General features: G+C 40.3%; 1 protein-coding gene across 1 annotated transcript in view; it reads right to left on the reverse strand.

The window, feature by feature from the left end:
- The window catches only part of LOC116700914 (T-box transcription factor TBX2b), a 6,303-nt gene extending 4,907 nt beyond the window's left edge, over positions 1-1,396 (reverse strand). Inside the window, exons 1-3 of the mRNA XM_032534363.1 lie at positions 1,038-1,396; positions 381-648; positions 27-173 (exon numbers count right to left, since the gene is read on the reverse strand). Coding sequence (XP_032390254.1) covers positions 27-173; positions 381-648; positions 1,038-1,396 — 774 coding nt within the window. The remainder of the gene's footprint in view (positions 1-26; positions 174-380; positions 649-1,037) is intronic.
- Between the last annotated feature and the right edge of the window lie 15,377 nt (positions 1,397-16,773).

The following is a 16,773-nucleotide window of genomic DNA, read 5'->3' on the forward strand; positions in this document are numbered from 1 at the left end:
AATGGTGGTGGGAGGATGGTGGTTACCTTTCCATTCTGATACGCTGTGACTGCGATGAACTCCGTCTCCGGGAAAACGTAAGTCCGGAAGGTGCTGTACGGAAGCTTCATTATGTCGTTGGCCCTCACAATATGGAATCTGGGTTGGTATTTATGCATTGAATTCAAAATTGTCTGGAAAAAAAAAGACAAAGAAAGTCTAAGGTTGGCTGGTATAGATTGACAAATCATATTTAAAATGACAGTTACATTTGTGGACAATACTGTCTAAGTAGCCTACAGGTTTAACTCATATTGACTTTTTAGAACATGAGTAGGCCTATTAAGTCCTAGGCCTATAGGATAGGCTACAATTCTACAATTCGTAGTATTGCTACTTACAAATCCATGCTTGTCCGAAATATTATTTGTGAGTTTGAATTTATGAAAGGCGACGGGCTTGCTCATCCACTGCTCTCCTTTGGACGGGCTGTCCGGGTGGATGTACATGCGCTTTGGCATCTCCGGGTCAGCTTTTCCAGCCACCACCCAGCGGGAGTTGTGGAACTTGTAGCGAAATTCATCAACAGCGACGATGTCCATCAGCAGGATGTACTTCGCTGTTTCAACCAGCCCGTTTACCCGCACTTTGAAAGCTGGGAACATCCTCCTTTTGCAGAGAATGAACGGAAACATCGATATTAGACACTTTAATTTGGACTTTTTTTGCAAGCAAGGAGCTTTAAATTGTCACTTTGAAACATTTTTTTCGCTAATCAAAAATATGAGTTCGGAAGTTTTAAACATCAGAGTGGGGATTTAAAGTTTGTAGGCTAGTAATTGAGCAAGGATTGACCTGGCCCCCTGAAACTAAGGGCTCCTAACTATACTGGCTTCTTAACAACACACAACACAAGACCGCCAAAAACGATCCCATAATAATAATAATAATAATAATAATAATAATAATAATAATAATAAGAGACAGTATAATAAAATGATAGATTTTCAAACCCATGGCCTACGGTAATGCCTTTACGCACATTGTAGTTCACGTACCTTCCTGATTTGGTTATAACCATCTCCGTTCCCATTTTGTGAAATTCTTTCCATAAATGATTTGATTCCAGTGTGACTTTCGGGTCATCGTCGAGCCATTCTTCCGTCTGCACACTTTTCAAGGCGCGCGGGTGAACCGGCTGCTGCTGGCGGCCCAGAGCAGCGCGCAGCGCCGCGTCAGGGGCAGCCCGCTCCGGCGCAGGCTCCAAACGGGGGATGACGTCTGGGAAAGCCAGAGCCGCAGGGACAAACGAGGGCTGAGCGGCGGAAAAGAAGGCTGACAAGGTCAAGGCACCCGGTCGGTGAGCTTGGAAAGGATGGTAAGCCATGGCAGCCGCTGTGTCAACAGGATCTCTCATCAGGGCATCCGATCTGACCGCTCGCTACTAGAAAGTCTCTGCTGATTTGCAACAAACCGTTTTAAGAGTTTTTGAGTTTTGTAGCATGAAAGACTGATCAAAGGAGGGAATGCAAAATGTTGAGAACGTTATCTCCAGATAACGTAACTATGTCAAAGGCATGGATGGTCCTTTATGTGCCCTGTCCGCTGGGAGCTCCACCATGGAGAGGGAGAGGGCAGCTCACGTTGCGACCATGCGCAAATCTGGTTCAAACCCTGTGAAAACTGCAGTGGCACCGAGTGATGAAGACAGAGAGAGTCATGGAGATGGTACGCTGTCACACGTCTGTCTGCCCCGGCCCTACACCAAAAAAGCCAAATATCTTTGACAGGCTTCATTTTCTGGACCAATTACAGAGGCGGGGCGGGGTTTAGCCTCTCAGAGGACAGAGACGTTGGCTCACACAGCATAAGGAATCCCAATTAAATTACTTTCAGAAATGTTTTTATAAAGTTATAGTAATAGTTATAAGAATGAAAATAATAATTTTAATTTTTTGTATTCGTGTATGTATTATTATTATTTGTGTTATTATTATTATTATTATATCATTACAGTAGTATGCCTTAGTTGAACGTTAGTGATGTCTACATTTTGGCCTATATTTTATATTTAGTGAGCCCATGTCTTAATTACCTACAGACTCATTATTATTTATTATTATTATGTATTACATCAAGGTGATGATCATCGTGCTGTCATGTCATGTGAAAACCTTCTCAAATTGTCTAATGATGGTGACATTAATGGTAGAAGCTGTGATTCCTGTACTGCGTCGCCGGCCGACTGACTCATTCACGTGTCCATCGTTTGAAAGCACCCGAGGATTTTGATGAAGTGGGAATTCATGGATCTGTTAATTAAGGCGGACTCGGCGCCAGTTCGCTGGCGTCCCGCGAAGAGCCAAGAGCTCTCTCCTGTCACTTCACATTTAGGCAACTCTCCAAATCCTCAAGTCGCCTGCTCCAGTTTTTTAGTTCCAGTGCACCCTACAGGCTACACTGCTTTGTGAACTGGAGACAACCTGAGTTGAGACATACACATTACTCTAATCCAAGGATCTAAATGAAGCAGCACTTGTCTGATGTAAGAACTGGAGTTTTTAGATTAAAAACCTGGGGCAATTTGGCTCAGATGACGTGAAAAAAAGAGCTTTTTTTTATTTTATTTACTGAGGCAGTTACATTTTTGTAATCTCCCTTGTTGTGGTAGACCACTCTGAACTAATTTAGACTGAAAGGTTTTTCAATAATTCTTCCATTTATAATTTTATGAATGTGATGTAGCCTAGACTAGCTTTTATTAGGTGATTCACTAGGTTCACTTGTAATATTAAATGATTTATTGGTATGATATTTGTAGATCTTGATCATGTTGGGTTCTTTATTAATATTTTTCCCTGGTTGAAAGAATTGAAGAAGAGAATATCCTTAACGCTCTCTCTCTTTGTCTCTCTCTCTCTCTCTCATTCTCTCTCTCTCTCACACGCACACACACACCTGACTGTAAAGCATGATATCGCACAGAAAAACATATCAATAATCATACAGAGAGACATAAAGACAACATTGTTGTATTATTCCTTAAGAATGACTGATGATACTGATCAGTTAGGGACGGCAGTTTGTTAATTTACAGAATCTTGGAGAAAAGGTTCCATGTAACATAATCTGTGGTTGTTGTACTATCACGCAGAACACATAACTGTGTTTTTCTCCTTGCTGTACCAAAGGGCTGAACAATGAGTGCAAGGTGAAGTGGAGTGCTGCTTGACAGTTACAAGGCAGCAAAAGGCTCGGGATAGGAAGTGACCTCGCAGGTCCCACGAATGACGAATGGCTCCCGAGATAGTCAAGGGTAATAATTTGAAAACAAATCCATGAGTGGAGTTCATGATGAAGTGTAGACCGGTGGGAAGACATCATTCTCCAGTGCTTTGTGGAGATTTTCACAGAAATGAGGTTGCATGAGGTTGCCTTTCGAACACAGCCATTGACAACACTGTAAAAAGTGTGGGGTTGAAGAGGGAGTGGCGGTGGCTGGGTCTGCTTTTCCTCACTCAGCGCTACTGAGAGGGATGGTCTATGTATTCCAACATTTCTCTCTGGTGCAACTCCAGCCGGCGGCTCGAGAGAAGCGCCAGAACAGGAAGGAGGCAATCAATATGAGTGATGGTGCATGAATTTCACTCTCTGGTCAAAGTCCACACCTGGGACAAATTCAGAAGAATGTTAGGCCACTGAGGGTTCCTGGCAAGTCATCCTAAGGGCAAGCCAGTAAAGTACATATCACATCTGAAGGTTGGAGAGCACTCTCACATGACATACAGGAGGTAGAGGACAGGAAGAGTTAGGCCTACCTCAAATGTTGTCTGGGCTCTGTGGTGTCTCGTTTTAATCATGACATCATATTAGTAACATAATAGACACAACACATGGATCTGTTTCTCCTGAGTGGAAGTTCTAAATGCAGGGTAGCTTTTAAAGCTGGGAGGCTTTTTTTCAATTATGAGTATCTTTTGCTATGCGCAGGAAGGATATTCATACCCTCTGCTTCTATTTATTTTCCATTACATGTACATCACATGTACAGTCCATGTGTTGTTACGTCTGTCCATGCTTTTCTGGAGTGATTCATGACAATGTCACTTTCCAAAGCTCAGACTTCGATGTCCTTTCTGCACTCTGGCAAAGTGGAATGTGAACGTGGCTCATTATTACGAGATATAAGTTAAGAGTTAAGATGATGAACTCCATTAGCGAGCTGAACACTAAGAGGTCCCGCATGATTTTTGTTATATTTTTTTTGTTTGCGGACACATTTCACTTTTGTCCTTATCTGCCTTTAATTTTAAATATTGGATGGATTGCCATGACATATTTTACAGGCATTCCTGGTTCCCATGTGCTGACTTTGGTGATCTGTTCCCCCCGCGCCACCATGAGGGGCATTTGTGGTTTTGAGTGAAATGTCTCAGCAACTATTTAAAAGATTGCCGACACATTTGGTACACATATCCATGTCCCGCTCAAGATCACTTGTCCTTACGTTGATGGTCACTTAACTTTTCATCTAGCGCCACCATCAGGTCAAAGTTTTAGTTTGTCCAACACTGTCTTACTAAACAATGACATTACCATCATCCTCAGCTTGTGTTATGTGCTAATTAGCACATGTTAGCATGGTAGTACACTAAACTCATACTGGCAAATATGATGAAATACATCTGCTAAACATCAAACATCACTAGCTGTAGACCCTTTAGTCCGTTTCTAACATTGTTGCTCCTGCATATGTGTGCATGAGTTGAACAACTGAGGTAGTTATATAAGTAAATAATGAGCATTTTAAGTAATATTTGTATGTATTGTAGAGCTATGGTATTGTATTGCATCCCACTGCACACGTCATTTTTGCTTTAATAAAACTTGTGGACCAACTGTGGGCAATCCAAGTTATGAAGAACAAATTCATCCAGGAAGTAGCTTTGCTGAACACTACTGCAAACTGAAGTGAGTTGGTTCCAGTAAGTTCAGTGAATGGTATGAATAGAAGGCTTTTCAAAGTATTACATTAAGCAACTGCAGACTTTACATGGACTTCCAACACGTGGTTACTGGCATGGAGTCTGAAGCTTTTGGATGTGAAAATAGGAGTTGTATTTTCAGTATTCAGACATCCCATCATTCTGTTGTAAAAGGATAAGCTAGCTTTAAACTTCAAGGTTGAGAGAGATAGATGAGAGATAGATGTCTCTTGCAGCCAGTGGAATGGCACAATATTCTGGGCCCTGTAGAAAGGCGTTCTGTATGAGCCCCTCCCCACGTTCACAGCTATTCATTCTAGCATCTTTTTGGGCCCCTTTCCACCCCCAGTCCGACACCCCTGCTTAAAGCATTCAAGTTCGTATGCAATTTAGTGTAAATGGCTCGTGTGTTTCTACTGACCTCTAAGAGAGGGAGACGTGTTGTCTGCGAGATAAACCTAATGTTGTAGTAATGAATTTTGGGTTGCATTAACCCATTTGTAGTGGTGTTTCAGGCACAGACTCTGGGCGTCTGGGATTCCAATTTAATCTAATGACAGAGAAGCAGAGACACAATTAATTATAAAGAAAGGGCCAAGTCATTGTTCTTGGTGCAGGGACTATAAATACACAGCCCTAAATTTGATTAGGGAACTACTAGACCCGCTGTAAGAGACAGACGCCAGTCAATTCTAACCATCTTAAAGCCTTGGGATCTCCCAGTGCAAAGTGGCACTGGCTACAAAACGTCCAATGGCCTTTGATAAAAAGAGCTTTTGTTCACCTAATGGAATTAGGAAATATTTTCGCTTCCTAAATAAGTTAACATCGGCATGTCAGACACAACTTCTTATTTTGGAAACAAGCCTCAACGCTTAATAGAGTCGACTCCTTGTTGAGGCACTGTTGCACCACTGTAACTTTGTTTGTTTAGATTTATTGGATTTACAGCAAGACATGTTTTCCTACAAATTCATTTGTGTGGCTTTAAACTTTGAAAGCTTCTTACATAAATTATTTTACGAAGTAGTATTCAAGATGGCTTTGTCACTTTCTCACAGAGTAACATTTGCATTGCAAGTGCAATACCGTTCATCTCAATTTACATACAATAATAAAGAAAGCCTGTAGGATCATATATTGTACAGTAGATGTGACTTTCTAGCTTCTATGTTGTACAGAATAATTATACTATGTATACCTTTATCATGATAAAAAGCTGTTTAGAGTATGCATCCATGCAAGATACTCAAAGTTAACCCTAAACTAGGAGAAAACCATACAGTTTTAGAGCCATGAAATCAACTTAAGATACTCAGTGGGACAAAAACCTGTTAAAAAGAAAAGAAAACATGTCTGACTGAGGGCATTATTTGTCACAAATGTTTTAGACCTTTATCCTTTGGGATGCTGCGGCTCTCTGCTTGCTTTGCTGCATCACATTTGCTATTAAATCATTTACTCCACGTCTCTCTAAGCGTGCCACTCCTGTGCATTCTCTGGTATCTGAAAGCATCAGAAATCCCATCAGAGGGACATAGAGAGCCAGCAGAAGGCTTTTGTAGAGCTGCCTTTTAGCTCATCTCTAGCCTGCCTCACTTAAAAGTTATTTTGGAGCATCATCTTACAGTTCCTTTGAAACCCATAGGAGCGGTGTCTGAGTGTCTACTGTGCATAATACTTTTAACACTTTCTGAATGCTTTTTTTTTCTGGAGCAGAAGGGACTTTTTATTGACAAACAAGGCTGCCTTCATGCCTAAGGGCGTCTGACAGTGGTGGAGGGACCGGAGAGGACAAGAGGGCTCCACAGTATTCAATATTACATGACAGTCAGTGTAGCTGCGTGGCACTGCAGCTCACTTTACGGAGCAAAGCTACAATGTAACTGTCAACATAGCTGCTGTATTCTATCAAAGTGTCTTACATTATTCTTTGTACAAGTACAACTGTCTAAGTAATGCATGTATTATGGTTGCTGAGTTACAACTGGGATGCCACTGAAATAGTTACCTAACCAACTACTTCCTTGCAAAAAATAAAGTGTCTACAGTCTATTCTGCTTCGCCCGAGTGGCGAAAAGGTCAAATAATCTAAAACAAAACCAAACAGGAAGACAAAAACTACTAAAAACAACAGTGTATTGGCCAGAGAGAACACAAAGGCTTTTCCTTTCTGTACTTGCCGGGGCAACGTTTGGCCCTCTCGGCCAAAAATGCTCTTCTTCTTAAACATATATCAAAAAAATGTACAAAATAATTATTTTCCGAAGGTGTAGAGAAGCACTGTAGAAAGTTTTGTTTGTTTTTTGTTTTGTTTATTTGTATATATGTATGAGGGTATATGTGTATATTTATATATGTGTGTATGTATATGTGTAGGTATGTGTATATATATGGATATATATAGCAACATCATTATAAATATGGTAAATTGAAGGAATGCAAGAATTAAAGGGGTAGGAGTAAGTTTTACTTCTTCCTACTGATAGAGGTATGTTAACACAGGAAAGAAGGGTACCTTGTTTGTTGTTTTTCTCTCCAATGTTTTTAAACATTGTTTTATTGCTATTTTTTTTATTTATTATTTTGTTTTTTAAGTTTTATTTGTATATACTTTCTCTTGCATGTTCGAAATAAAGACATCAATTCAATTCAATTCAAATATCTTTGATCACACTGGTGCAGCGGTGATGCTTCGCAGCACTGCCATGTACTGATCTTATCCTAGCACTCTCACGTACCAGATGGCAACATGCACGTGTGTGTTAGTGCATGTGTGTTTATTATTACCTGTTCGCTGAGTAATGATGATAGCAGGGCAGATGTTGCTGAGAGATTGGCGAAGTGCCGACATAATGTCAGGCTATAGGACTGCGGCAATATGGGTCTAGCTGAAAAACATGAAAATCATCAGCAACTCCCCACATAATAATCTTAAATGTATTTTACCTCTCAAGTAAACAAACTTTACACAGTACTGTATGGTGGTGTTTGTATAGTGTCACCCCATTGTATTGTGTCATTGTAGTCTTGGGTTCAGTACTTTAAGCAAAATAAATAAATGATTCTTTATTGCTAATGACTTTATAAGTATATGTCACAGCTTTGCCAAGTCTCTATCAGAGGCTAATCAAAGCTTAGTCTACATCCTTGACGTTCCACATCCAGGATTGTTCCGGTGCCGGATTTCACTCTTTTCAGCCGGATGTCTGTTACCTTCCGCTTTTATGAGGACAATGGTGAACTGCTCCTCAGATCTCTCCTGGGTGAATCCAGACAGCAAGCTGGACTATCTGTCACATCTGAGTTTTCTGTTGCACGACTAAAACAACCTTTAAACGTACACACTTAGCACTCCCAAATAGCCCGTTTTTCTTCCATCCCGGAATAATGTGTGGACTAGCCAGACCCTCCTGCACAGCGCTGTGGAGGAAGGTCCGGCAATTCGAGACTAATCAAAGGTTGTCACAATAGTTGTCACGCGATTAGGGCTGCAGGATGGAAAAAGCTGACCAAGGTAACTTCATTCATTCATTCATTCACTTAGATGCGATGAGATCACAAACACAGGCTTTCCAATGTCTGCGTTAAACTCCCTGAGCTCCTGGTCTAGTACAGGAAGAAGGACTCAGTGAACAGAGGAGACCTCCGAGTTGCGTTTTGAATGGCTTATTTTCCTTGTTCTAAAAGGAAATGTTTCAGTTATATAATGACTTGTAAGTGTTGAATCAGATGATTTGTGTCCTGTCAGACTGAATATCTGTCCTATGATGGCCATTTCTAACTCTGCTCCAGGATTCAGGATTGACCTTTGGTGACCCTGCAGTCCCCTGACAAGATTATCTTAAGATACACAAAAAAACAATTTATATTAGTAGTAGTAGTAGTTCATTTAAACATATCTATAAAATACATATTTTATATATGTTCAAATGACCTACTTCATACATGCATGTGTATATAATTAAAATGACAGATAAATGAGGTCATGTACTTCTCAGTACAATCTTCCAAAATGTATTGTAAGTAATTCAAACAATAAATTCCCATGTTCAAAAAGGAGTAGGAAGTTCATAAACAAACTTATCAGGTCCTGCCCCCTTTCTCTATTTTTATCCTTTAGTAAATACTAAGTTTTATGCTTCACTTATTTACACATCTTTACATATCTTTACATACGCACACACCGTGTGTTTACCTTCCTAGTGCTCACATAAACACATGCACACACATTGACACAGATGCATGCACACAGTAGATGCCTACGTACATTTACACTCTGTTTGTTTGTTTTCTCTTCTTTTCTTTCTACTTTTTTCTTTACCATCTATCTTCTTCTTTTCCGTCTATCTATAGAAGATTAAATAATAACACGTCCATACTAGTCTTAGTATGCGGGCCAAGGAACCATACAGTCATTATACAATACTATCACTTTGAATCCTTTTCATATCCCTTTAATATGTTCATTTTAAATAATCTCTTGAAGTTGCTCATTGTTAGACATGATATCATCTCTTCACTGCAGCGGTTCCATAAATGAACTCCTTTAATTGTAATGCAGTGATATTTACCATTTGTTCGTACAAGTTTCTTTTTAAATACAAATGTTCCTCTTAAGTGATGTTTGCTATCTCTCATTTGAAACAACCCTTGGATACTGTTCAATAGCTGATGATTATTTATTTTATACATCATTTGTACTGTTTTAAAGTCAACAATATCTCTGAATTTTAGTGCTTTTAATTTAGTAAACAGTGGATTAGTTGGTGCTCTATAAGTGGTTTCATTTGAAATTCTTAAGGCACTCTTTTGAAGAATGAAAATAGGTTCAGTGTTCATTTTGTAAGTGTTTCCCCATGCCTCCAAACAGTAAGTAATGTACGGCAGTATGAAGGAACAATGTGTACAATTAGCGTAGATTTATGATCTATTCAGTCAGCTTTTGAAGATGTAATATACAACCAAAACATACTCACAAAAACAATATTTTATTTTAAAGCACACAGGGGTGGACTAAAATGCATGAGATTCAGACCAATCTACAATTCCATGGCCAAACAGTAGATTTTATGTATAGATATTTGAGGTGCACAGAGCATGCTCTTTGAAATATTATACATGCCAGATGACTTACTGTACGTTGATTGATTTGATTATTTTTATATTGTATGGGGTGTTGGCTTCAATTGAGTGCACCTGCACTGTAAATCCTGTGTTGTTTAGATACAGGTAACTTTATTTCTAGCTATAGTGCTGCTGCCTTTGGGTGTTTCTGTGCTGTAAATCCTGATGAGATGCAGGTGACTGTATGTCAGGTTATGTCAAGTGGCTGGTGAGTGTATATTCTTCTTCCACCAACCCTTTTGAACATTGCGCTACAGCACCCACATGCACCAAAAATACCGATGCTGGTGCGCTTGGAGACGCCCAAACAGTCCACTCACCCAAAACCTCATCGTTTTTCTATTGTTGTTGCACTTAGTCTGAAAGGAAAAGGAAAAAAGGCTAGGAACATATTTAAAAAAAAGACATTGCACATATCCAAATGAAAAACGGAATCTGAATGAAATGTGGGCAAAAGGGAATTTATTTCTGCAAATCTGGCACAAAAGTGACATAGCACATACCATTTAAAAGCCTTTGTTAAGTAATAATAATAATACATTGTATTTAACAGTGCCTTCTAAACACTCAAGGTCGCTTTACAGACAATAAAAGACAGATACAGGAAACAGAAATGTAAACAATTATGAAAAAAAAACAAGAACATGACAGGAACAAAGTAAATGATTGTACAAAGGAACTCATTTCCAAACACAGGAGCGTCTGATTTTACATACTGTTGCTGTTTGTCCTTTACTGTATTTGTCATTGTGTTCCTGCCAAATCTGGGTATACGTGCACAAACACACAGATGCTCACAGATGCAAAAACACAGAGTGAAAAGAAACAGTTGACTCATCTCATTCCTAATTCCCTGCTGGCGATGGAGGCAGCTCTCAAGTCACTGAATTTGTTGCTACAATTTGTTGTCTTTTCGCTTTGGATTAAGGTGAGAGAGAAGGCAGGAGGACGTGCTGGAGCCGAGGAGCTGTCCAACACCTCCTCCGTCACTGCCAGTGTTTCTGCTGCTTTTACTACCTCAACACAATCGGACTGTAAAGGAAAGCAGGGCCCTTTTCTTTAAATGTAGCTTAACTAATTCAGGCTAACAAGCATAGGTACAAGGCTAAACAGTTCTCATCCAGTTATTTTGGTTCTTTAAAGGCAGGTGGGAGATTGATTTGTAAATCCAGGATGGAGTGACTTCATGAAAATAAAAGACAGTGGACAGTCATGCGTTATGGCACCGTGCGGCACTTCTCACATGAGAGGCTGCAGATTTATAATATTTATTATATGTGTTCTGCTGCCTTCAGGTGGCTGCAGGGATTTGAGCAACTGAAGGGAAAGCTTTTCATACAGTATACAGCAGCTTTGATATACATCTACTGGCTGGGGAGTGTTTAAAAAAACAGGTTTATTTACGTTTTAAGCATTATAGTGTTGTTGCTGCTCATTGGTTTGAGACTTCCCACCTGTCTGTGTCTCCCTGCGCCGGGTTCTCTTCGCTGGGCACCAAAATACAACAACGAATGGGACAAAGGGAATTTCAAGGCCATGAAAATACCAAATGGACGGAGTGCAGCCATAAAAATCAGCCCTAAAAGTTGCAAACTTAATTTCATTGAACTTGAAGTGCATTAAAGACAGCACAACACTTTATATTAGCCTGTCAAATTTATTTTGTGTTTGCAAAAAGCATGGCACCACTGCATATAATCCTTGTTTGAGGTACAATTTTAAAAACAGGAACCATAGCTGACCATAGCATCTAAAATGCCAACTGTGACATCTTAAATAATGTTATAAGTCTAAACAAGACGTGCTTAAATTTGTTTAATTTGTTCGATGGTCAACCAAGTCGACTTGAGTCCCGGCCATGTAACGGCTTTATTTTGAGGTATAGAGACTGATTGACTCTGACAACAACAATGTTGGCAGAGAGTGTGTCCACATTTCACTTTAGGGACAGCATGCCGGGGAGTCTAATTAAATTACACATTAGGGTCGCACTGAAATTGATTTATCATTTCTTGTATCTTATTATCTACTCTTGACACACATTAGAGACACTGATTTATGTGATTAAGGTCTGCACACTTTTTTTTTAACCAGGTCAGTGGGATTACTATTAGACCTTCTCATGTAACCCAGCGTGCACTGTGTTTTATGTAAGCACTGGGTGTCACAGATGACACACTTCACCTCTGGTTCACAGCAGTGACCCTCTATGGCGTTACAATCCAGGCTTCAGAGGTTTGATCAGAGTAAGCGCATTATAAGCTGTGGGAGGTCAGATGGACGTCTGGAAGCAATGATGGCAAGGACACATTAGCAGAGGATTAAACACAGTTTTTTTGCCATATGGTGACAAAAAGAGAAGTACTCCCCTCATACGCCATTAACGTCTCAGGATGTCTCCTTTGATAGCTAATTATTGTGTCACATTATTCCCCATGAAATCACCTTAGATTTGACAGCTGATAACTGTGCTCTACTCTACTCAAAGCTTAGGCCAGGGGTTTTTCAAACATTTGAATGATAAGATTAGATAAGAAAATGCATTTTCCCCCAAATGTGTAAGCATCTTACCCTGGAAATCACGAGAGCACAATTTGAATTTCCTCAGCGAGTCACCCTGGCATTCAGTAATACTGCTCATTAATTATACCCTTGTAGCCGAGCTGCACCAATCACATCGATGTATCTGACATTAACGGGTCGGAGGCGAGCTAAACAGATGACAACAGTCTAATCTACCAGTTAGCTCCACTGGCAGTTAAGCATAGGGGGCTCTGCAAACGTCACCCCGTGTATTGTATTGTGTTGCGTGCAGTAACATTTTCAAAAGCACACTTGGTGCAATACTCAGTGACACACCCTTAATCTTTCAGATTTGGGTCTTGATTTCCAGGCTCTAAGCATCTCGGCATTTGTTGGAACAACTAAAGAAAGTTAATGCTAACCTTTGTATGATTTTCTCTCAGACACTGGTATATTACTAACACCGTCCTGACACCTATGTAGACATGCCAAACCTGCCCCTTACGTGTGAGGTAAAATAAGATTGTGTTAGGGAGACAGCCACAGACCAGACTTAAAGACAGCTAAGAATCTTCACCTCGAAAAACCTCTAAATCCAGCTCAAAATGAGAACACACAATTGTGGGTCAAATCTCTCGCTCTAATACGAAACGCTCATTGTCACAGCAATTGTCTGAAATTGTAGACTCGAAGAACAGTGTACATGCTTCATTTTGTCTTGCTGCAGCAGGGGAAATGGACTGCAGCCAATGATCATGTTATTATTTACACCACTTGTGTTTAAGAAGTCAAAATGTCTAGTGTGAAAAAGTCCAGAGTGGCAGGTTACTGTGAATAGGTCAAGCCATCACTGTGAAATGTAGAAAACTGAAGTTATTTGATGTGAAATTTCATATTTAAAATGGACTATTTCACAGATGATTGTTGTCATACTCAGCACCCGTTGTTCACCCTCAGTTTAGCCAAAGCCCATCTGGCCACAATGTGAAGGGGGCATTAGTTGGGTTACTCTGGCCCCTGAGCCAAAATGGATTTAGTAATCAGCAGACAAAACTTTTCTCAAACAGTTGACTCATTCTTCTTGAAGTTGAAGCGTGCCTAGAGAGCCTGAGGAGCGTGAATATGTACTTGGGTGTCTCATTTGAGAGCAGCAAAATATCAGCTTTTTAGGAATCAGCATTCCCAATTTTACATGCAGGAATGGTTAACAATGTCTGTAATGATGATTTTTTTGTAACTGATGATTTAAATGTCATTAAAAGATGCTTAAAGTGGCCTGCAACAGCTGATCATTTTGCCTGTCAAATGGAACTCAACAGGGTAAAAATTACAATCATCATCACCACGGTAAAAAATACATGTGCCTATTTAAATATGGGGTAGATCATGCAGATATTTTGAACCATGAGCTGCAAGACCTCAAATTACAGTCAGTGTTGACTTTACTAACAAACAAAACAAAAATTTTGTGAATGATGCATTTAGCAAAATGTTATTTCACATACACAGCCATTTATTACCTTGTGAATTATTAAGTATTCACAAGGTTTTCACTAGGTTAACACTAGTCTGTATCCACACCGTTCCACTTCCGGGATTGGTCTGTTGCCGTCGGATATTCCGCCGAATGTCACTCTTTACGGCCGGATGTTACCTTCCACTTTCTTTGTGTTGGAATTTCTGGAATTTTCAATTTCAGTTTCCAATTTGTGTTGGAACTCTGGTGGATTAATGAGGACTATGGTTAACTGCTCCTCAGATCTCTGCAGATAGCTAACTAGCTGTCCAATCAGAGGTTTATCTCGCACGACCAAAACAATTTTTGAACGTACACCTTTCACCCAAAAAAAATTCTTCCCGAGGTTATTTTGCAGCGACACCGGGGCTCCGACTGGCGCTTAGCCCCGCCCATGATGATTGTGATTGGTTTAAAGAATGCCAATAAACCAGAGCACTTTCTTTTATCTCGGAATGGTGTGGGCCCTTGCCGGACCTTCCTGCACGGCGCTGTGGAGGAGGGTATGGTGAGTCTAGGTTAATAGTGACTGGAGTTTTAACCAATTGAGTACAAATTGAACATAGCATCATCTTCCTTTGTTCTACTTTACACCACAGGGTACAGCACGACCCATTGGCATTTTTTAACAAGATTAATTCCCAGCCAATGGAGTGGCTCAGTGGGAATAATCACCTCCGGGGCACTAACGGTGCAGATAACGTACCATTGTTAGCCAGGACAACTTGTCATATATTGCTTGTTTTGGAGTCTTTCTGGCCTAATGTTGCCTAAATAGACCTCTTGTCAACACTGGGGGCTTGATTGACAGCTCTCCTGTTAGCCTTGTTTTACCTGTTAGGGCGGGTCAATTTACATCAATGATGGTTTTAGAGTTTGGTGACATTGTGTACTAATTCCCAGTATAGTTCAACATGACTCGAGGTCTAACTAGCCGGAGGAATTGAAAACATTTGCGCAGGGCACAGAAATATTGTATATGTTTATCAAAATGCTGTTAATATGTATATCACATGTACAGTACATATACAACAAACATTAAAAATGACCATGTAACATAAATAAATAACATGGAAAGAATTGTTGAGGTCCTTTTTGTTGGACATAAGGTGGACACTGAGTTCAGTCTATGACACTTTCTCAGATTGCATTCGCTCTATGCACATGTGCTGCGATGGGCAGAAAAGAGTGACTTTGAGCTTCAGGCGACTGGGTGTCCATGTGAGTTTTTGTCTACGAGAGTGAAGAGAGTGAATAAGTGAGTGGACTGAGATATCCGAGGGTGAGAAAGAGGTTGTGGAAGGAGGCACTAGACCGTGAAGAAGCCACGAAGCGGAAAGGGAGGGTGATGACTGTATTGGGGTGAAGGTGCAATCTGTCTAAATGAGTGACTCTTGTCTAAAGTGCCATCGGCAAGGTCCATGTGATCCTGGTCAACAACACAGACCATCCAGTTCTGAGGCGTCAATGTGGAGCCAGACCTCATGACCTACCACAAAGGGAAGCCTCTGTGTGACAACAAGTCCCCCTATTCAGCAACCGGCGTCAAGATCAGCTAATGAGCATAACCAGAAATATTCGGATACATCACAAGATGCCTGCAAACCACACACAGTGCCACACAGGACCAGAAAGGCTGAGTTCATTTACAACACGACACTTGTCACATAGATACAATAATGAGTCCCAATGTTTTACAAGAGTCCAACAATTTTTTTTTAGGATGCAAACAATATTTGATCACAATCCTGCATGCTTTCTTTGAGTCTGAGCGAGGGAAGAAAAGGAGAGCATGTCACCTCCCATCATCCAGAGAAGTCCTTCTCCTCATAGCACTTACTCTAGAGCCTCCCATGAGTGGCAGAGGGCGAGCCATTAAAGGCCTGCCGAAACACTACTGATACAGTCAGTGAGAGACAGGAGACAGGGAAAGGCAGGCTCCACCAAAGCCTGTGACACTCTCACACTCACAGCTCGCACTGCTCCTGTCTATACCAAGTGTGTTAAGGTGTAAGTTAGTGATCAACATTTCATAGGATGCAAGGTATTAAGTTATATAATACGTTTCTGTTGTTTGGGTTATAGAGACAGAAGAAAGTGTGAGGGTAGCAGTCAGAACAAGCAAGTGAGTGATTTACAAATCAAAGGGGGTAGGATAGCCCAAACCTGGGGGGGGGGGCATGCTAAAGCATGAGATCTGATCCTCCACCCAAAAAAACTGCTGCCCTATATAAAAAGAAATTTTAAATAAATGCAACTGATCTGAGCTGGTAGTCTGTCTATAATGGATGGCAATGGAAATTTCTGGGCGACCCCAAACCTTTTTTTATGCACTATTTGTCAAGCCATTTGAGATAATAGAAATACAATATTCTGCCTATATGACATCTAAGTAGAGCACAATGAGATACACAATAGGCAAGATGATTTTTGAACTGTCTTCATCATTCTGAAACCGTAACACAAATTTAGTTAAGTGTAAGTAATTGTCACTCGTTCCACGTAAGAAGAGGAAAAAACTGTCTGCAGCAACTATTTTTAAGTTACATAACATATAGGGTAGGCATTTGGCGTAAACAGCATTACTACACTTGAAACCTCTTTCTGTTATACTATGCTGGAAGAGTGTTCACAGAAGGACAA

This window comes from Etheostoma spectabile, chromosome 13, assembly GCF_008692095.1.
Source record: "Etheostoma spectabile isolate EspeVRDwgs_2016 chromosome 13, UIUC_Espe_1.0, whole genome shotgun sequence".
NCBI lineage: Eukaryota > Metazoa > Chordata > Actinopteri > Perciformes > Percidae > Etheostoma > Etheostoma spectabile.